This window comes from Cydia amplana, chromosome 17 (assembly GCF_948474715.1).
Source record: "Cydia amplana chromosome 17, ilCydAmpl1.1, whole genome shotgun sequence".
NCBI classification, from domain to species: domain Eukaryota; kingdom Metazoa; phylum Arthropoda; class Insecta; order Lepidoptera; family Tortricidae; genus Cydia; species Cydia amplana.
Window position 1 is genome coordinate 7,954,203 of NC_086085.1, and position 26,766 is coordinate 7,980,968.

Consider the following 26,766-nt stretch of genomic DNA (forward strand, 5'->3'; position numbering starts at 1 on the left):
TGTGTTAGCTGGGTGAAGCGCGACTCGTACCTGCCGGTGGGCTCCCAGGGCCTGAAGGCCGTCGCCAAGGCCAAGCTGCGCTACGACCCCGTGGAGCTCGACCCGGAGGACATGTGCCGCATGGCGGCCGAGCAGCCCCAGGTAACTTTACACTTGAACATAGGAAAATAAAATACATAAATCTGCCAGAATATGTTTACTAATTGAAATTTACAGGTGATCCACTTAAGATAAATGAAATGGTAGACTAAAAGCGAATCTCCGTCCAGCAATGTTCGCAATTGCAATTAACCATTAACCAGTACAAATTGAACCGTAAACCGTAACGGACGATTACAGTTTACGGTTCAATTTATAATGGTTAATGGTCAAAAATAGTCAATTGAATTAATGTTTCGGCCAACACTGCCGTCCAGCCTGAATCTTGAAGACGGAAAAAACAGACTTTTCATTACAAAGTACGATGGCCGTGTTTTGAATGAGATAGGTATCTCAAGTATACAATATATATACAATACATTTACATTAGTACACAGTCTGCATAAGATATTTACACTAGCCACTTGACTGGTCACTAAAACGACTAATAAGTGCGCTTTTCTATTATAGTTCTTATATTCTGTTATTGCCGGCAGGTCCTGTCAAACTACTCGGTGTCGGACGCCGTGGCCACGTATTACTTGTACATGAAGTACGTGCACCCCTTCATATTCGCCCTGTGTACCATTATCCCCTTGGAGCCAGACGAGGTAAGCCCATCCGTTTGCATAGATAGCCACTCACTTAACCGTTACCAAGCTGTGACGAAACTGCAAAATGCAGCCTTATAATTTATTATATTAATTATCCCGAGTATTAGCAAGTCTGTTTCTGACAACATTTCTGATTCATTACATCTCTGTTAACGCTTTATTTCTCGTTAGGACAGCTCTAATTTTGACTTCAGATGAAAGAACAAAGCATCATTAAATCCCACAAGATTACTACCCAGATATAAAATCATAATTAAAGAGTATAAAAACTGAATTTATGCATGATAGCGACTTTGGATTTTTTAGAATGCCATTTGGTTCGAATATCGCTCCAGCAAACATTCTGAGCAACAAAGCTTTAAAGGAGGACTCTATATAAACGACATAAGACATATATACATAAGACTGGTTTGTGTCCAACCATCCAGGTACTCCGTAAAGGCTCCGGAACCTTATGTGAATCCCTGCTCATGGTGGAAGCGTTCCACGCCAACATCGTGTTCCCCAACAAGCAAGTGGAGGAGCTGAACAAGTTCACGGCCGACGGGCACCTGCTGGACGCCGAGACCTACGTCGGCGGACACGTCGAGGCGCTCGAGTCAGGTCAGACATGATCCTCCTACTGGAGTCCTGCCAACATGTTGTCTAACAGCAAGTGGAGGAACTGAACAAGTTCACGGCCGACGGGCACCTGCTGGACGCCGAGACCTACGTCGGCGGACACGTCGAGGCGCTCGAGTCAGGTCAGACATGATCCTCCTACTGGAGTCCTGCCAACATGTTGTCTAACAGCAAGTGGAGGAACTGAACAAGTTCACGGCCGACGGGCACCTGCTGGACGCCGAGACCTACGTCGGCGGACACGTCGAGGCGCTCGAGTCAGGTCAGACATGATCCTCCTACTGGAGTCCTGCCAACATGTTGTCTAACAGCAAGTGGAGGAACTGAACAAGTTCACGGCCGACGGGCACCTGCTGGACGCCGAGACCTACGTCGGCGGACACGTCGAGGCGCTCGAGTCAGGTCAGACATGATCCTTACGCAATACTATAGCGTGCAGATCGCGACAGATTTGCGAATTACGTGCTATTTCCGTATTTGCCAGATCTGGACGCACTTTAACACACTTTTTTCACTTTTATCAATTAATTGAAGACTGATTAATTTAATTATAATCTGGCAAAAAGGAGTAGAAATAAAAAAAAAATCTACTCTTTTTTGTCAGACTGTACCTATATGACACTATGAAATCTTGGTCAAGTTTAATCCATTGTATGCCAAATAACTTTTTGGGAACAAATCAATGTGATATTCATATACAAAAGAAAAAGTAACTAAGCTCTTCAATGGTAAAGGCAGGATTCGAACCGGCGACTTTTAGGCGTTTGGCTTCATCACTTTTTCTTTAGTAGGTATATGACATGTATTTCAGTTAGTATGCCAAACAGTAAAAATCGATCGTTCAACCAACCATTTTCCTTCAAACATCACAGGCGTATTCCGCGCCGACATAAAATGCAAGTTCCGCATCGAGCCGACCGCCGTCGACAAGCTCATCGACACCATAGACAAGACCATGAGGCACGCCATCGAGGTGGAGGAGGGGATCCCCCTGGCGATGGTGACCAACCTGGACGAGGTGTGCGCGGAGATCCGCGGGAAGCTGCAGCACATGAGGGACCATCCGAGGAGGGACGAGAACCCGCTCATTTACCACTTGGACGTGGGGGCCATGTACCCTAACATTATTTTAACGAACAGGTACGTAACGCCATCATCTTCCTCGCGTTGCCCCGGCATTTTTAAACCTGGGGTCCAGTTGGCAACTTGTTAACGCCTCGTCTTTGCTCGGGAATCTTCGGGAGCCGTCGCCGACGCAGTGCATGGTGCGGGGCGCGGAGAAGCGGGGCCGGCAGCGGCCATTCTCTCAGCAATCTTGCGACGGACGTCCGTTTACCATTAGTGATCTTTACCACCTATGTATCACCAAAGTACTTAATTATTATACGTGCATGTATTGGACTACGAGTGTCATTTAACTCACCTCATCCACGACCCCAAGATCTTCTCGTCCACCCCTACATGCGTGGACACAACTAATTCTGAGAATTGGCGTAGGCACTAGTTTTTACGCAATGTATGCAAATAACAGGTAACGTATGGTTACTTATAGTTAAATAGTATGTACAAAAAGTGATTTCTAGTTTTTCATGCCAAATAGGTATTTAGAATCTTAAAAATTATAAAATCGTATGCACTCTGCAGACAAGTTTTTATAAAAGGTACTTTTTAGAAAATGGTCTTATGGTGAAGCCACCATATTTATAAAAACTTGTCTGCAGAGTGCATACGATGTTATAATTTTTAAGATTCTAAATACCTATTTGGCATGAAAAACTAGAAATTACTTTAGACAAGCGTCTACTTAACCTAAAAGGTTAAACTCTGCGAAGCTTTTGATCCTGGAAAGAAATGGCATCGTGTAACTTAAAAAAAAAACAGATTGACTATAACCTGAATACGCCTGACTCTATCTCTACATAAAAATGTGACGTTATCTGTGAAAAGGGACCTTATTGTCGATGGCGCTTACGCCATTATTAACGATGCTCCGATATAAATACAATGGCGCGCGACGCTGTGCGGCGTAAGCGCCATCGACAACAAGGTCCCTTTTCATAAATAATGCCCCAAATATAGTTTAGGCATAAAGTCACATAAAACGAAACTAATGATTTTTTATTCAGGTTGCAACCGTCAGCAATGGTGAACGCAAGTATCTGTGCCGTGTGCGACTACAACCGGCCCGGAGCGACCTGCCAGAGGCACATGGACTGGATGTGGAGGGGGGACTTCTGTAAGCAAACCCGAACTTTATCGTGTGGTAACAGAGCTCACAATAACGTGTAAAGTACTTCTGTAAGTAAACTTGAACCTTACGGTGAGGTATCAGAGCTCACAATTCCGTGAAAACCTGAACTTCCGTAAAACACTAGTGGCGTTACGAGTATTCATAAACGGCTGCTAACTTAATCAGTTGATGATCGTCGTTTGTCCCTATCTGTCGTTATGCCATAGAGAGGGGCACACGATGATCATCAGCTGATTAACTTAGCAGACGTTTATGAATAACGCCGTAGGCCTATAGCAAATCGCAAAATTGGACCTTAAATCTTCACCCGCAAAGTTCATAATCCTATAACATTTGTTACACGTTAGTGCCAGCGACTCGCAGCGAGTACCAACGTATCCAGCAGCAGCTGGAGACGGAGCGGTTCCCGCCGCTGCACCCCGGCGGCCCGCCGAGAGCTTTCCACAACTTGCCCAAGGAAGACCAGGTCAGGGTTATATTTTTTTTTTTTTTTTTATTAAAAATGGGCTTACTCATGGCCACAGACTAGCCGGGGCGAAGACGTGGCCTACGATGGAGCGAGTCTGCCCAGAAGGTGCCTGTTCACCCTTGATTTGAAGGTATTTATATTTATAACATGAATAGTTAACCCCTGCCCCTGTCTAAAACTGCGAAATTCGTGTACAGTTTTTTTGATGTCGTTGTTGAGTAACACTCGTTGAAATTCTGTATTATAGAGGCCCAACGGAGCCGACATTTCTTATTGATAAAGGCTTCTAATAAATATGTAGATAAAAAAACGTGAAGTTACAGACAACATCAGATGTTTCTAACCGGTCTTTAACCCATTGACCGCCAAATACGGTTACAGTTAATATTAACCTATAAAAACCGCATTTACTATCTAAATAAATACCCGCAACACCGTTGTTCAGTGATGGGTAAAGACATACAAATAATATGTTTCAACTATACGTTTTAGAATTCTTGATTTTATTACACTTAGGTACGATTATTTGTATAAAATTTGTTTTATGTATAATGGCACAGAATAAACTACACTTCGGTCAATAATAATACTAGGTACAGAAGATTCACTCTCTAACAAAACGCGTCTGTTACGATTAGGACAGATATGACCGCTAGGTAGCACGCGCGGCTTATGGCTAGCCACCAAAATTGGTGTGAGTCGGATGTACTTTTAGGTACTGGTTGCGACGCGACGAAATCGCGGAGTGAGCCACGCCTGATAGTGGTAATAAATATATATAAATACAAATAATGTGTCCTCTCCAGGCTGCGTATGAAAAGAAGCGTTTAGCGGACTACTGTAAGGTCGCGTATAAGAAAACCAAGGTGACCAAGACAGAGGTGCGGACCACCACCATCTGCCAGAAGGAAAACTCCTTCTATGTGGACACTGTGCGGGCCTTCAGGTGAGTACTCATATAAACCATATTACACTTACGATAAAGACTCGTTTAGCTTAGTCACAGAGAAAAAAATACATAGAGTGCTCACTCCATACATCAGTTCAGACTATTAATTTCAGAGTCTACATCTAGCATCGAGTAGCGGAACTATCAGTACTGCTACTTGACAATAGATGTAGCACCGACCGGAAAGTCTTATCTCAACAGCATAAAACTTTCCGGTCGGTGGCTACATCTATTGTCAAGTAGCAGTACTGATAGTTCCGCTACTCGATGCTAGATGCTAATAGTCTTTTTGGTACTAAAACTGATGTATGGAGTGAGCACTCTATGTATTTTTTTCTCTATGGCTTAGTGGACTATTGCAAGGTGGCGTATAAGACAGGTGCGGACCACCAGCCACCATCTGTCAGAAGGAAAACTCCTTCATGTGGACACTGTGCGGGCCTTCAGGTGAGTACTCTTATAAACCATATGACACTTACGATAAAGACTCGTTTAGCTTAGCGGACTATTGCAAGGTGACGTATAAGACAGGTGCGGACCACCAGCCACCATCTGTCAGAAGGAAAACTCCTTCTATGTGGACACTGTGCGGGCCTTCAGGTGAGTGCTAATGCTAATTGATGTTATACTTATTGTATTTATGGCAAATTAATTTAGAATTTTAGTGTCTAGTGGACTATTTTTAGGTGTTGGGAGTTAAGTTTTAGTTAAGTCCTTAAAAATTTCAGGTCAATATTAAGCAAATATTTTGTAAGAAGGAAGGTTTATTTTCTTAAGTTTTGGAAACTGTGCCATGGTCTAACTCATAATAATATTTTACGAAATTACCTTCAGTAAGATGAAGCTTAGGTAATGAATATTTCAGTAATTATCAATTAAAAAATAATTTCCTCTTTAACATGCCTCTGATGAAGATAGCAAGGTAAGACTAATATTTTATACAATTTCGGTTACACTTCCTTAAAGTCACGAAAAAATTGCAATCTTATAGTATAAATGAACTCTAGAGATCGAACTAGTAAGTAAATTAGTAGAAACGGTAAGGACGCGCACTATCTGGGAATTGCCGCCATGCCGCCACAGTGAAATTGTGTTACCCTTACTTCTAGATAGTCGCAATTACCCCATCAATGCCCCCAACTAACCTATAATAAAGCTGCCTTCCCATTACAGAGACCGCCGTTACGAATACAAGGCTCTAAACAAGCAAGCCAAGGCCAAGGTTGTGGAGGCGGTGGCGAGCGGCGACGCAGCCGAGATCAAGTCCGCCAAGAGCAGGGAGGTGCTGTACGACTCGCTGCAGCTCGCACACAAGTGTATTCTCAACTCGTTCTACGGCTACGTCATGCGACGAGGGTGAGATATATACCTCTGTATAGTTTGTAGCTTTCTAGTAGACCCCAAAGGCTTATCCTATTGTCTATTGTTCAGTAAAACCGCACGTGCTACTTACCTGCAAAAAAGGGTCCTAATTATTCTATTTGGCACCTGAGCGCGGGCTAGTCCAACGTTAAAAAAACCAGTGTAGGTGCGCTCTCCGATAACGCGCCTTTGTTACGCATCTCGATGACACATTTTAGACTGGTTCTGTAGCGTTCGACTCGCAGGCACTCAGTAACCGAAGTACCGATTTTTTATGCAGGTGGTTGTGGCACGTGGCACGAGCGGTTTTTCTTAACAATAGACAATAGGATTAGCCTTCGGGGTCTATTAGAAAGCTACAAACTATACACTGGTATATTTCGCTCCGAACAGAGATCTGAGGTATAGGGACAGATTACGTGGTCAGCATTTCCCCGCGCTATACGGAATGCCCGCCGCGCGACTTGCTCCTCAGTTGTTCCCCGGCTGTGTACTGAGAAATACACGTCCTAATTAAGTATTCCGGATTATCATTTATATACTCCCAGATAGTTAATTCCTATAACTGGTGACTTCCCGACACTTGACATTTAGTGAACCGTGAACTATTAACAGTGACAATTAGTGTTGGTGCATTGTTTAAACGACTTTTAAAGGAAAATCTGGTTGAGTTATTTCGTAATATTATTTCGGTACGCGTGTGTGTATTACGGCCGGACAACTCCCCGCACACCTGGGTAAACGGAAGCAAATTTAATTGTGTCGCAAAATGGAAAATGGAACCGCGACAACCATCGAGTTGTCAGCGATATCGCTTGCAGCGAAAATACCAGACTTCTGGCAGGACCAACCGCGACTGTGGTTTCTGCAGGTAGAAGCGGTATTAGCTCAGCAGAAAGCAGGGGACCAATCAAACTATAATATGGTTATTGCTAAATTGGGAAAGCAGGCGATTCAGCAAGTTGCCGACATTTTGGAGAAACCACCGGAGGAGAATAAATTTGAAACATTAAAAGCCAGATTATTAAGTGTCTACGAGGAGACAGAGGCAAAACGATTGCAACAGTTAATGTCGGACATGGAGCTTGGTGACCAGCGCCCATCGCAGCTTATGAGGAAGATGAAGGACCTCGCAAGAGATAAGATTCCTGATGAGACCTTGACATATTTTTGGCAAGGTCATCTACCACCGTCGGTGAGGGCCGTTGTAGCGTCCGCAGATTCAAAAAAGATTGAGACTCTGGCAAGCATAGCTGATAAGGTAATGGAGACCTTCAAACCGAATGAAGTTGCCGCTATACAGAGTACTTCACGTCAATCACGCCAGAGTTCGCCGACAGATTTTATAACGGCAGAATTGGCGAAGATCAACAATCGGATAAATCAACTTGAACTTGCCAATATCCAAGGACGAGGTGGGACTGGAAGGAATAGCCGCAGACAAGGGCGTGCACGTAGTCGCTCACGCAACAACAGCCGCTCTTCAAGCCAGGATTCTAAAAACCAGGATTGGTTGTGTTTTTATCACTACCGCTACAAGGCGAAGGCGTATAAGTGCGTTCAACCGTGCGGCTGGAAGGGACCACAACCGCCGCAGGGAAACTAGCGGAAGTGCAGGCGTTTGCGGCGGAACCCTGCACCATGGTAACTAATTATCGCCTTAGTGTGACAGATAAAATTTCCGGTTTTAAATTTTTAATTGATACAGGTGCAAATGTGAGTGTAATTCCAAAGAACTTTAATTTTTTTAAAGACTCGTTACAACCTGTGAATAATTGCAAGTTATATGCCGCGAACAATACTGAAATTAAAACGTATGGATATGTTAGTTTAACATTAAATTTAAATTTAAGACGTAATTTTAAATGGAATTTTATTGTGTGCGATGTCAAACAGCCTATAATAGGGGCAGATTTTCTGCGTAATTATAGATTACTTGTAGATTTGTTTGGTAAAAGGCTGATTGATGATTTGACAAGGATTTATGTAATTGGAACGGTCATAAACCATACTCAGTCATCGATTAATTTATTAAGTACGGATAACAAAGCATTTCACTTACTGCAAAAATATCCCGAGATATTAAGGCCATTATCATTTATTGAGGCACCTAAACATAACACTTACCATCATATTGAGACAACAGGGCCTCCGATTCACCAAAGAACTAGACCGCTGCCTCCTGATAGGTATGAAAAGGCTAAGAAGGAGTTTCAGCAAATGCAAGAGATGGGTATTTGCAGGCCATCTAAGAGTCCGTGGTCTAGTCCTTTGCATATAGTTCCTAAAAAAGATGGAGAGATCCGTCCATGTGGGGATTATAGAGCTCTCAATGCAGTCACGAAGCCAGATCGCTATCCCATAGCGAGGATACACGACTTCACCTATTTATTGGCAGGTAAGTCCATATTCTCTTGTGTAGACATGCGTAGAGCATATCATAATATCATGATACACCCTGATGACGTGGAGAAGACAGCTATTACGACTCCATTTGGTTTGTATGAGTTCCCTAGGATGAGTTTCGGCCTGAGAAACGCTTGCCAGACTTTCCAGCGGTTCATGAACAATACCGTTTTAAGAGACTTCGATTTTGTGTATTGTTATTTAGATGACATACTTGTTGCTTCTCTCTCAGAGGAAGAACACAACGGTCATCTCGAACAATTGTTTAAAAGACTTAGCGAATTCGGTATCACTATTAACCTGGAGAAATGTACATTTAAAGAGAAGAAATTAGAGTTCCTAGGTTATGAGGTATCAACGGAAGGTTTTAAACCGCTGGAAAAGAAGGTTCAAGCTATCAAAGAGTATCCGAAACCCAAGACCGTTAATCAGTTGCGAACATTTTTAGGCATGATTAACTTTTACAGGCCGCACATGCCTCATGCTGTCCAATACCAAGAAGTATTACATAGGTATATTCATCAGGCAAAACGAAACGACAAAACACCTATTGTGTGGACGCAGGAAGCTGACATAGCATTCGAACAATGTAAGCATGGCTTACAAAATGCTGCTACGCTAGCATACCCACTTCCCACAGTACCGATAGCGATTTTTGCAGACGCTAGCAACACGTGTGCGGGTGCTGTGTTACAACATGTTGAAGGTAAGTGGCAACCGTTAGCTTATTTTTCTCGGAAGCTAACAACAGCACAAACGAAGTACAGTACTTATGATAAGGAACTTCTTGCTATTTATTTGTCAGTACAATATTTTAGGTATCTGCATGAAGGCAGAGAACTAATTATATTTACAGATCATAAACCTTTGTCATACGCATTTAGTAAGTTAAATAGCGACAATAACAAGGAGATACCAAGACGGACAAGACAATTACTTTTTATAAGTGAATTTACTACAGACATTAGACATATACAGGGTAAGGACAATGTAGTTGCTGACGCTTTATCTAGAGTTGAGACAGTCGATTTTCAAAATATTGCAATAGACTTTTCTTTGATTGCGAAGGCACAACAAAAAGATGGCGAATTGAAAACATTATTACAAAATAATAATTGGCAATTTAAGAAAATAATGTTGCCTAACTGTACATATGATATTTACTGTGACGTTACTACAGGTAATGTGAGACCGTACATACCGGAACAGTTTCGTCGCGATGTTTTCAATCAGGTTCATAACTTAAGTCATCCCGGTGTACGAACTTCACGCAAGATGGTTTCTAATAGGTATTTTTGGACGAATATGAACAAAGATGTAGGTCTTTGGGCCAAAACCTGCGTTCAATGTCAAAAAGCCAAGGTCACGAGACACACCAAATCGACACCAGGTAAGTTTCCAGAAGTAGACCGATTCCAGCATATACATACTGATCTAGTAGGACCACTACCAACATCAGCGGAAGGTTACAGATATTGCCTTACCATTATAGATAGAGCTACAGGATGGCCGGAGGCGTTTCCATTGCAAAACATATCGGCAGAAATAGTAGCACAAACTATTTACGATGGCTGGATTGTGCGATTCGGATGTCCAGTTACTTTAACCAGTGATCAAGGTAAGCAATTCGAAAGCAATCTTTTCAGACAACTAATGAAATATACAGGCACGGAGAGGATTAGAACTACGCCATATCATCCTATGAGTAACTCGGCTATTGAGAGATTCCACCGTACTTTGAAATCTGCGTTAAAGGCACGTATAAATAGTACTTCATGGGTTACAGAATTAAGCACAGTTTTACTAGGTTTACGTTCTGTACCTAGATTAGATACAGGCGTGAGTGCAGCTCAATTAGTTTATGGCTGTTCCATTCGTTTACCTGCTGAATTTTATTGTAATGTTGATAAAAATATAACAGAACCATATACTATGTTAGATAAAATTAAGGAATCGATACGTAAATTAAAACCAAGACCATTCTCTCATAATAGAGACGATAAATTCTTTGTAAGTCCTGATCTTAAAACCTGTGATTATGTGTTTGTACGTAGAATAGTAAAATCCTCATTACAGACGCCTTACGAAGGGCCATTCAAAGTTCTGAAAAGAAATGATAAGGTTTTTAAAATTCAATTAGATGAGCGTGAGGTAAATATGTCAATTGACAGGCTAAAGCCTGCATACTTACTTAACGAAAAAGTGAACTCATCACAAAACTTAACTGTACCAAGTACGCCACAAGCTGATAGCGGAATCGCTCCGCCTATGCATAGCGTTGCGCCCTATGTTACGCGCAGTGGTCGGACAGTTAAGAAGTCGGTCAGATTTTGCGATGAGTAAACTTAATATATAGCAACTATTATTTTAATTTTGCAAATAAGTATTAATTGTGACAACACTTTATGTAGGTTACATGTGTTTTATAAATATGTAATTTTAAGAAACAATTGGCACTCCACTCGAAACAGTGAAACATTTAATACCTAATCATGGGAAATTACAGTACCAAGAAAGACTCAGAAAATATGGATAAATTTAATACCGTTACGGCAGAAGCATCTATTAACGTTTCCGGACTCGCTACCCAGATAAACACGTTCAGTTTCGTGTTATTGGCAATAATTATTGTTTTGATGATATTTTTACTGTGCTACTTCTACAGTCGTTGTAAACAAAGGATGAATAAATGGTTCACCAAGAGAGTTCAGGTCCTGACGAAGGACCAACAGCTGTCTTCTGGAGTTCAGGCGACTCCAAGCCAGCCACAAGTGCCACAACAGATTTATTTGAAAGTCTAAGTGCAGTGCAAATTGTTTAACGTGGTAAAATAAGCTACTCATTTTTTATTGTAGGTCGGATAATATCTATATTTAGATATCGTGACGTGTTTATGTATTACTTAAGTGACTACCTATTGTGCATTCATAATTTCAACCTTAAGTTCAGCATTGTACTCAAGTTACATTGTGTCCTGTTATCGCTCTGATTTCAAGTACCTAGTAACTGCGCGATATTGTTTTCATAGCACATTTGATTTGATTTAAAGTTTGTTTGATTTAAAATAGTGAAGGTAACAGACACAATAAAATACAAAATATGTAGATCCGTTTAATGTGTAATTACAAATGGTTCTTACTGAAGCATAACAATATTATGTAATTTGTTTATTATTAAGTTTTCTTAAAAAAATTGTAATTTTTTTTGTTTTTTGGGGAGGGACGACTATAGGGACAGATTACGTGGTCAGCATTTCCCCGCGCTATACGGAATGCCCGCCGCGCGACTTGCTCCTCAGTTGTTCCCCGGCTGTGTACTGAGAAATACACGTCCTAATTAAGTATTCCGGATTATCATTTATATACTCCCAGATAGTTAATTCCTATATGAGGAAACATAATATTGTGATCCCAGTAACTTGTTAAGCTCCACGCCGATTCACCTCACTACGTTCCTACCAAAGATGTTGGACATGAGAAAAAAACACTCTTGAATCGTCTAACAAATGGAACATATTAATATGTAAGTGCACTCCTGGTCGAGCCGAAGATCAATCCCTCGTTCGCGCCCGGGCCAATATCTTCTGTATTTGTTCCCATTTACACCATGCCTACGCAGGGGGCAAGACCGCCTTCCCGAGGTTTCCGTCGGAGGCGATTCTTCGGACAGCAGTCCAGACAGAATCATGAGCTGTGTCACACTTTGCTCATAACTCATGGTCGTGCTCGGATCAAACCTCAGTCACAATCGACAGCGACAGCAGCTTATTTATCATTCGGAAAGGGCGGCATGATTTGTGACAACATTATGAGAACATGGTATTAAAAGGCGTATTATGATACCGTTTTCTGTATGTTTATTTCTGTATTACAGCGCTCGTTGGCACAGTATGGAGATGGCTGGGATCGTGTGCTACACGGGCGCCAACATCATTATGAAGGCCAGGGAGATCATCGAGCAAGTCGGCAGGCCCTTGGAATTGGACACTGACGGTACTTTTCAAACATGCTCTAGCTAGAGATCAATGAAGGTGTGTCACTTGGTATAGAGTTCACAACGGGACCCGTTTTTCCTGAACCTTTGTAACCTGGCGCTAAACGATTAGAACGCGTTTCTAGCAGTTCACTTTATGGGTTTTTCTCACTTCACTTTCGTCTTCTATTAACACATTCATTGTCACCCAGCTAAACAAGACCTCCGCGCTAGGCCACAAAAAAATCGTCATATAAAGCTGTAAGTACCGCGATCCCGACTAGTGGGTCGTTCGGCCTGGGAACGAAATCATAAAATACCCGATAGTCGGGTTTTTGGCACTGAATGTGTTAAGGAATTATATGTAAAGATTGGACTCACACGGCAATGTGTTAAACTTAGGATTTTTTTTAGGTATCTGGTGTGTCCTGCCAGCATCCTTCCCTGAGACCGTGACGGTTCTCACGACACACCAGAAGAAGAAGAAGATTAACGTGTCCTATCCTAATGCAGTTCTAAACGCCATGGTTAAGGTATATTCATGCTTCTATTTTTTTTTATCAAAAACCAACTCCGTTGTTTTCTCGGTCGCACCTCTGTCACGTATATATAGTTTTTTTTTGCTTTATGATGTATTTTCGTCGTTGACAGACATCCATTCAACTTCATAGAAAAACAATGTATCAAATTATCAATTCCCCGTTTCATGAAAACTAGTACCTCTTGTATTTTTTAAGCGGAAGCCTGTCTGCATACAGTAACTGTTTTATAATTAAATCGATCTTTGAGCTTGTACAAGACTGAATTTTCATAAACGGGCCCTACACCGATATTTAGGAAAAGTATGTAGAACCCGAAACCATGCAGTCCTTTTTACTAAGAATCAATGTGAATCTTAAATGAAATGAAAGAATCTTGTTGTTCAGGACCACTTCACAAACGAGCAATACTTCGAGCTGGTGGACCCCTTGAGCAAGAAGTACGAGCAGCGCGCCGAGAACTCCATCTTCTTCGAGGTGGACGGGCCGTACCTGGCCATGGTGCTGCCGGCCTCCAAGGAGGAGGGCAAGAGGCTCAAGAAACGATACGCTGTCTTTAACTTTGACGGCTCTTTGGCCGAGTTAAAGGGTTTGTTATGGTTTCAAATACTGTGTGTGGAGTCCAGACGGGATGATCAAGTCGACCGATTTGATCAGAAAAGAAATTGGCGTCGTTCTCCAATTTTAGTTTTATGGTGATATTTGAGCGTTCTAAATTAATAAAAGTGCCCCAAACGCCATACTGGAGTCATAAATTGGTATTCCTGCGTCCGCACCTACATTTTATTGGTAATATTGGTTATAATCGGCGATCGAAATCAGCGAGCCAAATTGGCATTTGCGTCCGTCCGCACGGCCTGATTTGATCGGTCAATTTCATCAGATTGGCGAAAAAATTTCCTCGTCTGGACAGGCCTTTAAGCTGGTGGGTTTCATTTAGAACTACATACACGCAATGGCGTGAGAAATATATATCTTTTTTTAAGTGGACGGGCGCCATCACCCACAAGGGTTATTTAAAGCCTATAAAGAATTTCTATATTGTCAGGTTTCGAAGTAAAACGGCGTGGAGAACTACAGCTTATCAAAATCTTCCAATCGTCCGTGTTCGAAGCGTTTCTCAAGGGAAACGATTTGAAGTCCTGCTACGCATCGGTCGCCAAGGTACATTTACTTTTTTTTTATAACAATAGCTTATTAGTTTATTTCGAACAACTAACAATAAAAAAATAGAATAAACTTGAATTCAATCTAGAAATAAAATAAAATAAAAAAACACAAACTATAAAAAATACATTTACTTGTTGATGAATCTCGTTCTTCTCACTGAATGTCATAATTTGCGAAGTGATAGTATAATAAGGCCCTAAGGTATCGGTGATAAGGCAAGGTATCGTACCGACAAATCAGGAAGATTTAAGGTCGGTTGCACCAAACTGTTCGTATCGTTAAAAAGTTCGCTAAATTATTATGTATGGAAAGTTTCACAGTAAAGCGCCGGGGCGCGCTGGCTGACGTTGATCAGTCTGTCAAATGTGGATGGTGCAACTGGCCCTTAAAGAATTTAAATATCGATAGGTGGCGGACTACTGGCTGGACGTGCTGTACAGCAAGGGCTCCAACATGCCCGACTCCGAGTTATTCGAGCTGATCTCCGAGAACCGCTCCATGTCTAAGAAGCTGGAAGACTATGGGGGGCAGAAGTCTACGTCCATATCCACTGCGAAACGGCTCGCAGAGTTCTTGGGGGATCAGATGGTGAAGGATGCTGGGTTGGCTTGCAGGTAAGCGTCCATAGGTTTCGGTAGCCGCATACATTGCTGATTATGCAAGCTTTGTTATTGATCTTTCGCCAACCATACAAGACGGTAATTCCCAACGGCAAGTGTCGCACTAAAAACTGACGCAATCACCAAAAAATAAGGAAACTATCGGCAGTTTCGTTTTTGACCTTAGTTTAGAATGCTTAATGAAAAATGTTTGAAATTTCCCCCTTTTCTAACCGACTTCCTCTTCTTAATATCCGCTTCTGAGGAATCGCTGGCATCCGAGTAACAGGCCTTGACCTAGTTCGGGAGACGAGACTCAATTCTAGCGATTCTTACAAACTTAATATATTTAAGCTATCCTGTAGGTATGTCGAAATGTTATACAGTATTACGTTTTGAAGTGATTATTTATATTTAAACAAGTGTTACATACAAAAAAAAATATTACATGGTTTAAAGCACTTAAAACTAACTACTACTACTTAAACTAAAACTTAACTAAATGTAAAAAACCTCCCCCGACTCACCCGCTTCCGGGAAACTCCCCAAAATGCTGGCGACATTCCCCCTTTGAATCGCCAGGCCTAGCCTCTGAGCAAAGAACGAGCCCGCTCTTGGGTCGCCCGAGACGCCTACCAATGGAGCCGACACTTCCTTCACAAAACTCATTCACTTCCTTCCTTTTTTAGGGTTCCGTAGCCAAATGGCAAAAAACGGAACCCTTATAGATTCGTCATGTCTGTCTGTCTGTCTGTCCGTCTGTCTGTCCGTCCGTATGTCACAGCCACTTTTCTCCGAAACTATAAGAACTATACTGTTGAAACTTGGTAAGTAGATGTATTCTGTGAACCGCATTAAGATTTGCACACAAAAATAGAAAAAAAACAATAAATTTTTGGGGTTCCCCATACTTCGAACTGAAACTCAAAAAATTTTTTTTCATCAAACCCATACGTGTGGGGTGTCTATGGATAGGTCTTCAAAAATGATATTGAGGTTTCTAATATCATTTTTTTCTAAACTGAATAGTTTGCGCGAGAGACACTTCCAAAGTGGTAAAATGTGTGTCCCCCCCCCTGTAACTTCTAAAATAAGAGAATGATAAAACTAAAAAAAATATATGATGTACATTACCATGTAAACTTCCACCGAAAATTGGTTTGAACGAGATCTAGTAAGTAGTTTTTTTTTAATACGTCATAAATCGCCTAAATACGGAACCCTTCATGGGCGAGTCCGACTCGCACTTGGCCGCTTTTTTGAAGTTAATAAAGTTTTTTATAAATAACATAAGCACATAACCGTCAGTTTTAATAACAAAACTTCCGTGAGACAAAGACATATTAAATATATTCCGGGCCCGAGTCATCGGGCGTGGAGAGCTGCGGCCCGCAGTCTGCGCCGGTCCGTCACCGTAAAAGCAAGCTCCTGATGACACTTCTCGGTACGAAGTGAAACATGTCGAGCGTTTTTCGACTTAAAATACGAGAGTGACCCGTTTTTAATATATTTAATACATAACCGTCAGATTCATAATATCGCGCAAGCCGGAAGGCGCGCCGGTGACGGAGCGCGCGGTGCCGCTGGCCATCTTCCAGTCCCCGGCCGGCGTGCGGCGCCACCACCTGCGCCGCTGGCTCAAGGACTCCAGCGTCAGCGAGCACCTCGACATCCGCGACGTGCTCGACTGGCCCTACTACATCGAGCGGCTCAGCGGCGCCATACAGAAGATCATCACCATCCCGGCCGCCATGCAGGGGGTAACACATCTCTTCTACTTCCTCGCGTTGTCCCGGCATTTTGCCACGGCTCATGGGAGCCTGGGGTCCGCTTGGCAACTAATCCCAGTAATTGGCGTGGGCACTAGTTTTTACGAAAGCGACTGCCATCTGACCTTCCAACCCAGAGGGTAAACTAGGCCCGTATTGGTATTAGTCCGGTTTCCTCACGATGTTTTCCTTCACCGAAAAGCGACTGGTAAATATCAAATGATATTTTCGTACATAAGTTCCGAAAAACTCATTGGTACGAGCCGGGGTTCGAACCCGCGACCTCCGGATTGCAAGTCGCACGCTCTTACCGCTAGGCCACCAGCGCTTAGCGCACCAGCGCAGGGGGTAACACCTCTAAACTTATATTAACAAGTGTTTTGAAATGTCGTTTGTTTGAGGAGTAATATTAAAGCTCGATATCATAGGACAACCCATTATTTTTTTGATTGGATCTTGTGCATGAAAAAACCGGCCAAGTGCGAGTCGGACTCGCGCACGGAGGGTTCCGCACCATCAACAGAAAATAGAGCAAAATAAGCAAAAAAACGGTCACCCATACAAGTACTGACCCCGCCCGACGTTGCTTAACTTCGGTCAAAAATCACGTTTGTTGTATGGGCCCCACTTAAATCATTATTTTATTCTGTTTTTAGTATTTGTTGTTATAGCGGCAACAGAAATACATCATCTGTGAAAATTTCAACTGTCTAGCTATCACGGTTCGTGAGATACAGCCTGGTGACAGACGGACGGACGGACGGACGGACAGCGGAGTCTTAGTAATAGGGTTCCGTTTTTACCCTTTGGGTACGGAACCCTAAAAAGCAAAAGTCTGCCGTAGCACTCTACTGGGTGCTACGAGTAATATGTATTCTCCTTCTCATCTTAGCACTCTTTCGCTTCCTGAATGGGCCAGAGTCCGCTTTTGATAATCCAATCCTTAGACTGGATTTTTCGCAGTCATTAGCCGGGTCCACACAGAACGAGCATACGCGCGAGGAAATTGCCTCACGCAAAAAACGGCCAGCGTAAACGCCTATTGATGCACCGTTCACCGAATAGCGGCTGTGACTTCTTTACTAGATTTTATACTTCTGAAAAAAAAAAACAACCCTTATCTGCCTTATTTACAACTAGCGACCCGCCCCGGCTTCGCACGGGTTAACAAATTATACATAAACCTTCCTCTTGAATCACTATTTAATAAAACCGCATCAAAATCCGTTGCGTAGTTTTAAAGATCTAAACATACATAGGGACAGACAGACAGCGGGAAGCGACTTTGTTTTATACTATGTAGTGATGTCCATAAACTATAGTGCGTTTTTTTTAGCATTAGAAAGAACTTGAAAGAAAGTAAGCGTTTTTGACATGTCTTTTAATTGAAAAACACTTTTTAAAAATCAATAACTATTACTTATGAAAGCAGAAGACTATAAAAGACCGTATTAGATTCATAATTGTTACATATTTACCGTAACTTATTTTTAAAATGTGTTTTTCAATTAATAGACACATCAAGATTGTTTACCTTATTTCTAATGCTAAAAAAACGAACTATAAGCATAATTCTCTCACGTAACTAGTTGGACAACCCGGTCCCGCGCGTGCAGTACCCCGACTGGCTGCACAAGAAGATGCTGGCCAAGACCGACAAGTTCAAGACCAGGAAGATCACGGACATGTTCACCGCGCAACCCAAGGAAAAGCGGCCCGATGCCACTAATGAAAACGATGGGAATATGGTGAGAATACCTGGCCCAACCGTCTCTTTTACTAACTAAAAAACTAAAATATGATGGATAATTTGTATTAGATTTCTCTCATTGTATGTCCTGGGTCTGCTTAGTTTAAAACACCACATTTTTTTTTGGTAGGATTGTAGTGGCTAATTGACAATATATCGAAAAATCAGGCATAAGATTTTTTAGTTTTAGTAAAAAGTGGGTTAAAAGTTAATTTAGTATGGGGTATCGCATTTTACTGATGTGATGTTGACTGATAACAATTTAAGATGTCAAAGGCAATGTCAATTCTAGATATTCTAGTACAGTAGCACTATTAGGGTAGAAGATGCCGCTTGATGCCACTCCTCTTATACTATCGCATGTAACACTGAAGGATTCGATGGAAGTATTGGTCGAAATCGGTAAGTTTTGATAACTGAGTTGCCAGAGAGCGGCGTCCCGAAACCGCAATACGAATCACTCTAGAGGCGGTAAATTTGTATTTTTTTTTTCATAAATAAAAAAAATCTACGTCATTGTAACTTTGAACTTATTATACAGGACACCGAAATGGACATGGAGGATATCGGCAAAGACGACACGCCCCGCCCGTCCCGCCCCATGGTGACAGTGAAGCGAAAACGCGAGGAGTCGCCTGTGAAGGAAGCCGCTACTTGGCGGGAGGCCTTCGGGCCGCCACCGCCTTTTGGGACCACGCGGGTAAAATACAGCATTTAGTTATACGTCATACGTCTATAGGGTATAGAGGTGACCATAGAAAATATCGCCAAAACTATATGGTTATGGTCCATCTGGGTACGGTAAGAATACGAATACATATAAGTGACCTTTAAGACAAAGTTAGACAAGTTTTTAATTATATTTTAATATCTATTACTCGCTCAAAACATTTGGAGTGTAACAAAAAAAAATATTTACAGGTAGAACGAAGAGCTTGGATCTTGTTTCAAAAGAAGAAATGGAAATGGCAAATAGAGCAGCGAAAAATGTCTAACAGGAGCAAACGAGGTAATTCAATTCAAATTGTTTAATACGGTGTAATCGTACATGTCACAAACATACAAAATAAAATAAAACACACACACACACACACATCTAAAACTAATTAAGCCTAAACTACACACGTAATTCATTTATTACTTACGTAAAGGCCTGTCTCCATATTGCGCGGCATCCAACCCGGTATCCATTGCGTGCGGCTGCCTCGCGAGCCAATGTTCGATAGTTTGCCGCGCAATATGGAGACGGGCCTTAATGTACGAAACAAGGATAGGTTACGGCAGATACAAAAGATTAACACTACTAATGCACTTGCGGTTTCAACTGCGGCGCCGCAATTCCATTACAATTTCAGTACGACGGGTACTACATTCAAATTTGCGGCTTGCCGCGTTTGCAACCGCTACTGCATATGATCCCTTTGGTTTCCTCCGAAAGCGGTGCCGTCATATAGTGGCCGTATCCATACAAATACTACGACATCCATATTTAGCCGTATCATTTAGTATGGAGACGGCCGCTATATGACGGCACCGCTATCCTAGGAAAACCGAACTTAACAGCAATGATAATCACAATCACACAAGCACAGTGATGATGACAGGTAATGTGTTAAAGCTTTGGTTTCCTCCGAAAGCGGTGCCGTCATATAGCGGCCGTCTCCATACAAATACTACGACATCCATATTTAGCCGTATTATTTAGTATGGAGACGGCCGCTATATGACGGCAACGCTATCCTAGGAAAACCGATCTTTACAGGTAGAATGGATAACGAGAGCCCCGCGGCGGCGCCGCGCAGCCTGGGCCCCGCCGCCACGCTCGGCAGCTTCATCAAGCGCGCGCAGCGGACTCTGCTCAACACGCCGTGGCAGATCATTCAGGTGTGTGCGCCGTTTCTCCACTGCCAGATCATTTTTATATTTGACAATTTGGTACACTTAGTGTAAGGCCTGAGTGGACGCTCGAGTTGGGCGTGCAGCGGGGCGGGGCGTGCGGCGTGCATGTTAAACAAATGCAAGCGTGTAGGAGCGGCCTTAGTGCACGCTGCTCAAATTACTTGTGAGTAGGGTTGCCAGATCGAAAGGCGCTATTATCGGGAAAAAATATTTTTTTTTCGGGATTTTAGGACTTAAATCGGGAAAAAATAATCATTCAAATTAAAGTAATTGTATTAATAACAACGATATTTTAGATTATTGGCACTACGTCAGCTGCTCTGTCCAATCTCGCCATGTCGCGTTGACGGGCTCGACGCGGGTCGCTCGCTCGCTCGAGTTAGGAACTTGAAATTATTGTTTTATAACGTGAAGCTGTTTTTCGGGACAGTTTCCACTTTGTCGGGAATCGGGAACACATACTAAAAATCGGGAGAATCCCGCCAAATCCCGGCCATCTGGCAACCCTACTTGTGAGCCCGACGCCACGCTGCACGCCCCGCCGAATGCTCCGCTTCGAACGTCCACTCAGGCCTTACACTTAGGGCCAGTTGCACCAACCACATTTGACTGATCAACGTCAGTCGGCGCGCCCCGGCGCTTTCGTATGAAACTTTCCATACATATAAATTTAGCGAACTCTTTAACGATACGAACAGTTTGGTGCAACCGACTTTTAAACCCAAGACTCCCAGTTCTTCTAAATTTAAAATATGTTTAACTTATGCGTTTTTTCGTTTGTCATATATTTTCTATGAAATAGCTTGGACCGATGTCGCCGTGGCGGAAGGTAGAGGCAACTTTTCTGCCGACATGACATCGCGATAGTGGGAGTTGAGGGGTTTGAAATAACCTAAATGAAGTTCTACAAGTACGTATCGTCAGGTGACAAGCAAAAGTCACTAATTACTATAAAATATTTAAACAAAAATCAACCTTCTTTTCGTACTAATATGGTTAACTATGGCTATGAACTTGTGGTGGTACTTAGTGACGTTTGCTTGTCATCTGACGGTATAAGACCCTATGGTTCAAAATTGACACACTTATTTTCAGGTCCTTGAAACCTCGGAGCCCGGTCTCTTCCGCCTCTGGGCGCTAGTCGGCTCAGACCTCCACCAGATCAAGCTGACAGTCCCGCGCATCTTCTACGTGAACAGTCGAGTAGCTCGCTCGACCGACACGAGCCAGTACTGGCGCAAGTGCTCCCGCGTACTGCCGCGAGCGCATCCTGTGTTACACTTGTACCAGTACAGCGTTAGTGAGCAGCTCTACAGGGAACACCAGGAGTAAGTCAACTTGACCACGTCACTAGAAGAACGTTCAAGTAGCTCGCCCGGTACAGTTGCGATAACCTGGCACAATCAGTTACAGTTCTTTTTACTAGAGGTGTGTGCCAGCACATTTTTTTTTCAAATTACATTAGGTACATTTTATCTGATAATTATAGCATCCTATGTCTTTCGAGATAGGATTCCCGAATTGTTAATTGACAATTACCTAGGACTTTGGTACTGACTAGCGGCAATCTAGCTAAAATAAAATTGGACAATGTGTCAAAGGATACTATTTATCTCGTTAATAATTTTGAACGTTCTAGCTATGGCGATAGGGTTGCAATTCGTTTGATGGCTATATCCTACCTTGTTACAGGGAGCTGATGGCGGAGCTGTCGGCGCCCGAGATCGAAGGCATTTACGAGACGCAGATGAGCCTGGAGTTCCGCGTGCTGGTGCAGTTGGGCTGCATCTGCACCGTGGACCCGGACGAGGCGAGGCGGTACGCCCTCTAACTTTATAACCTACGATTATTATGAACTAGAACAGTGTTTTGACCCCCCAGGGGGTCGCGACCCACAGTTTGAAAAACACTGAACTAGAATATTGGCTTATTTGGCCCGAACTGAGAACTCGCGATTGACCAGTAAATCAAGAACCTAGGCGCAGGGGCTAACCATTTGGGCCTCTTAACTCCAGCTATCTAATTTATTCTGCATAGCACATTTTAGAACAGATGCGCCATATTCACGATAGATCCTAATGGCTGTTTATTCTATTAACTACCTAAATTGAACTAATTTATGTTTAAAATAATTTACGGTCAAGTTATGTTACGCTATGTGACTTTATATGACTAACGCTAAAAATGTTCCACTAAAATGTAATATTCATGATAATAATTGTTATTTTTTCATGTTGACAGACTTATCCAGCTAGGATCGAACTCGGATTCCTTCACGCTGAGCCAACTGCAGTTCAAAAGCGTCGCCCATCAACCCTATCTTCAGAAACAAGTAAGAAAACAAGAAAATCTATTGCCTCGTATGGGTTTTGTAATTTAAATCAAGTGATTGACGAATTAAAGGAATAATTCCTCAAGGACGAGTTTACTTTTCAGTATTTACCGGTTGCTGTGGTAATAATAGGGTATTTGACTGTATATAAAATAAATTATTTCACACCATGCATCATCATGCATGAAATAAAGCATCAGATAATTACTAGAAAAACATAGATAGCAGTTATTTTTAAACACGAGTTCTATTTAATAAATCGGATAGAAATATAAAAAGTAAGTGAGTTGACCGTGACGTCACGTTGTAATGTTTCATATAAATTCCATATTAGCAAATCGTTTTGACAGTTCTAAAGAAGAAGCTGATTCGACTAGTAGGAAAATACCCTATTGTGTATAGTGGTTCCAAACCCTTCATTAGCGAGTTAACTAGGACATGTTTGTATCGTTTTTCCTAACCTCCATTATCTTACAGAACGGCGTATCACCGCTAAAACACATCTACCTATACCAACACTCAGCGTTGAACTCAACGCGCAGCATGTGGGCGCTGGTGCTCGGGCCCACCAAGCGGGCGCTGGTCGTGGTGCAGGACTCCGTCAAGACCAACCAGGTGCCCAACATGCACACGCTGCTCGCCACCGAGACTACCGCCAAGTGAGTACTGGTTCAGTCAGCAGCAGAAGTTGACAAGCGGGCGAGGTGTTCAAAATGATCTTGACGCGACGTTGAATGATGTTGTCAAGGTCATTTTGAACACCTTGCCCGCTTAGATACTTCTGCTGCTGACTGTACTACTGGTTCAACCGAAGTGATGGAATTAGAAACAGTAAAATAACGGCAGTTTGAGTTCGTCTTAATGACGTTCGTACGATTTATGCACGAAAATAAAAGTAACTTTAAAACTAGATAAATACACTAAACAAATATCTAATACTACTCTTAATAATTCCAAACTGTTGGCAAAAATTGGCGTTTAACAATCCAGTTACTACAAAAATATGGCGTCGTAAAGCGCCATCAACTTCAGCTAAACTCCTCTCGCACTTCACAAGCACATTTGTGGTGTGCCGATTTGTCTAAAATCATTATTACGAGGTGTGCCATTACCCACGCTTACTCTATCATCAATTCATCACAGTATAATTATTTCCGCAGAATCAACCTGGGCACAGACGAGAGTACCCTCCCAAGCACCGATCTCACCTGGGAGGTGGCTGTGGAGACGGAGCCTCGCGCAGTATACCGAAGACTGGGCCGGGCGCTGCAACGTTACCGCGAGGAACACTCCGGGCCCACGCTGCTAGCTTTACAGACTCTTCACAGCGTGCCTGCGCTGCTGGCCTTAGTACCTGGTAAGAATGGCTCGAGTGCAGCGGTACTGTCTAGTAGCCTTGGTTTTTGTTCAAACGCGCGTCTGATTAAATTAATTAAATGTAGCATCCAGCGTCCATAAGACTCTACTTTCAACGGGTCGTTCAGCGTCGTAAGCACAGCTTCGGTCGTTTTTCAACTGCTGATATAATCAGACATTTAAAGTATGTATAATGATGCGAGGAATGAATCCTCTTGCCACAGAATTATGACGTAACAACATCACAATTAATGAAGTTTAATAATCACACACACACACTTAAAAAAACATTATATTTTAGCTTAAGTTAGTTTAAGGTAGTTTTTTTTAGATTAGAGTATACTAAACTTAATTAAATTACATAAAATTAAATTTATATCGACTTAAATTGTTAGAACCAAAATGTTGGCTGGGAAGAGCGGGGTCACCTGTCACAGGTATATTATACTTACTAGTTACTAGGAGACTCCATTAACTGTATTGTTAAAACGAAACAATTACCTTAATAAATATACTTGGTCAAGCAGATCTTGTCAGTAGAAAAAGGCGGCAAATTTGAAAATTAAATTAATTAATTAAATTTCTCTAGAAAATTTGAATTTCTCGCCCTTTTTTACTGACAAGATTTGCTTGACCATCTATAACTTTTAATTTTGTTTTTTTTTTTTTTATAAATCAGGTGTATCGGAGTTCCCGCTGGTCCCGCTGCATGTGCGCGACGTGGAGACGCTGTACAGCACGCTGGAGTGGCAGCGCGTGGGCGCGCGCACGCTCGTGCGCCACTACCTCAACCTCGACTCCGTGCTCGCGCTCACCAAGGAGCAGTGCAGGTCATCGCTTATTAACCGATTCGGTGCGGATGGCACGACAGGCGTGTCATCAATGTTTTTAACGTGTGGCGTATGACACGATATGCGTGCCATCGGGTGTCATTCTGAATCCCTAACTACGTTTGTCCTAAAGTCACTTGCCCTAATTGGTTTGTCCTAATGGGCACATGCCCTAACGATCAATTATCATAACGATTATTTTCCATAATGTAAGGTTCTGAAAAATGGTTAGGTTTTAGAACTTGCTGCCACAAAAGTGGGTTAGGTTAGGGTTAGAACTGCGACCCTCGCAAAAAAGAAAATTAGCTTAATAACATTAAGATAAGCAATCAATAATTAGGAAAACCAAAATTAGGGTTTTTAGTGTTAGGACAACTGATCATTATGACAAACAATATTAGGGAATGCAAAGATAGGAGAAAAGACTTTAGGGATTCAGATATAGATCCGTGCCATCATGCCCATCATATTCTATGGCATAAGGCACGCCTGTCGTGTCATGTAATCATTGTTCGCCGCCACAGCCAAAAAAAATCGAAAATGGAACACTCAACGAAACGGTTAACCATCTTATGTTTCGTTGATTGTCATACTGTGTAAGTTAACTATACTCGTACTTCCACAAAGACGAACGGGGTAGAACGCGCAGATGCTAGCGTAGAATATTAAAGTCACCCTACAGGAACAGGACGTTTTTTGCAGGCTTATCCATAACTAACAAACAAATGTAGGTAATTAAAATCCTATTGTCGTAATCCGCCAATCCGTTAGTTTTATATTCGATTTATAAAGGCGCAAAACGTTTAGTCACCTACGTTTAGTCACCTTTAACTTTAAATTTAGAGTAACATGGCTTTCGTACGCCTATGTAGTGCATTTAGTCCGAACTCTAGCTGTAAACAAGCCATTTTTGGCTTAACAGTTAAGATACTTGAAACTCTGCGACCCATTTAATTGTTTAGAACTTTAATAAATGAAAAAAAAAAAAAAAAAACAAAATACGTCTGTTTAAGCTTTTTTACAATATCGCCTTTTACCAGAATTTCTGATATCGGAACTGTGTCTCGCAGATACTTCCACGTGCCCCTGGGCAACTTGCCCGCGGACCCGACGTTGTTCGGCGCGGACCTGTTCTACGCGCGGCACCTCGTCAAGCACAACTTCGTGCTGTGGGCCTCCAACCTGGAGCGGCCCGACCTGGGCGGCCGCGAGACCGACGACAACAGGTTATAGCCTGACCAGTAATATATGATAATTGTCAAGAGGGCGCTGTTATTCTCATGTATAGGGTGACAATTCAGTGTAGTATGAAAAAATTAGTTCCAGTGAAATTCCGCAACATGGCGCACCCTCAATAGATCCTGGTTCACCTATACATACAGTTGCATGCAGTGCGTTGTTTCCTTAACGTCTCTCCTCCCCTGAAATTTTATCTAAATTTAGACTAGTAAAAAGCAGGGCCGGCGTCACGCCATCTTGGTGGAATGGGTTTTTTTTTTTTTACTCCTTTACTCTAAAAGGGGCGCGAGTGGACTCAGACGACCTGAAAAGAACCTTGCATCGTGCATCTCCATTGAGTATGAGAGCCCGAGGTTTATATTTCAGTCAAGGCTGACAGAGCTTTTATTTTAGGACCTTTTAGCACCAACAGAAGGAATATTGTTGGTGCTGATAGCACCAGCGCATCTTCAGCCCTGGACGCTCGGAGCAGAACCACCAACCGCGACACACGAAACACGA

At 42.4% G+C, this 26,766-nt stretch overlaps 1 protein-coding gene across 1 annotated transcript in view; it reads left to right on the forward strand.

Annotated features, from left to right (window-relative positions):
* Positions 1-26,766, forward strand: part of LOC134655743 (DNA polymerase epsilon catalytic subunit 1) — a 47,915-nt gene that overhangs the window by 6,347 nt on the left and 14,802 nt on the right. The window contains exons 9-33 of the mRNA XM_063511209.1: positions 9-141; positions 636-749; positions 1,181-1,355; positions 2,246-2,513; positions 3,500-3,609; positions 3,972-4,090; positions 4,900-5,039; positions 6,216-6,398; positions 12,684-12,802; positions 13,197-13,315; positions 13,709-13,910; positions 14,370-14,485; positions 14,900-15,105; positions 16,619-16,850; positions 18,449-18,607; positions 19,151-19,309; positions 19,531-19,618; positions 20,372-20,493; positions 21,604-21,836; positions 22,201-22,326; positions 22,750-22,840; positions 23,318-23,499; positions 24,001-24,197; positions 24,876-25,026; positions 26,097-26,252. Of these exons, the coding sequence (XP_063367279.1) occupies positions 9-141; positions 636-749; positions 1,181-1,355; positions 2,246-2,513; positions 3,500-3,609; positions 3,972-4,090; positions 4,900-5,039; positions 6,216-6,398; positions 12,684-12,802; positions 13,197-13,315; positions 13,709-13,910; positions 14,370-14,485; positions 14,900-15,105; positions 16,619-16,850; positions 18,449-18,607; positions 19,151-19,309; positions 19,531-19,618; positions 20,372-20,493; positions 21,604-21,836; positions 22,201-22,326; positions 22,750-22,840; positions 23,318-23,499; positions 24,001-24,197; positions 24,876-25,026; positions 26,097-26,252 (3,900 nt within the window). The remainder of the gene's footprint in view (positions 1-8; positions 142-635; positions 750-1,180; positions 1,356-2,245; positions 2,514-3,499; positions 3,610-3,971; positions 4,091-4,899; positions 5,040-6,215; positions 6,399-12,683; positions 12,803-13,196; positions 13,316-13,708; positions 13,911-14,369; positions 14,486-14,899; positions 15,106-16,618; positions 16,851-18,448; positions 18,608-19,150; positions 19,310-19,530; positions 19,619-20,371; positions 20,494-21,603; positions 21,837-22,200; positions 22,327-22,749; positions 22,841-23,317; positions 23,500-24,000; positions 24,198-24,875; positions 25,027-26,096; positions 26,253-26,766) is intronic.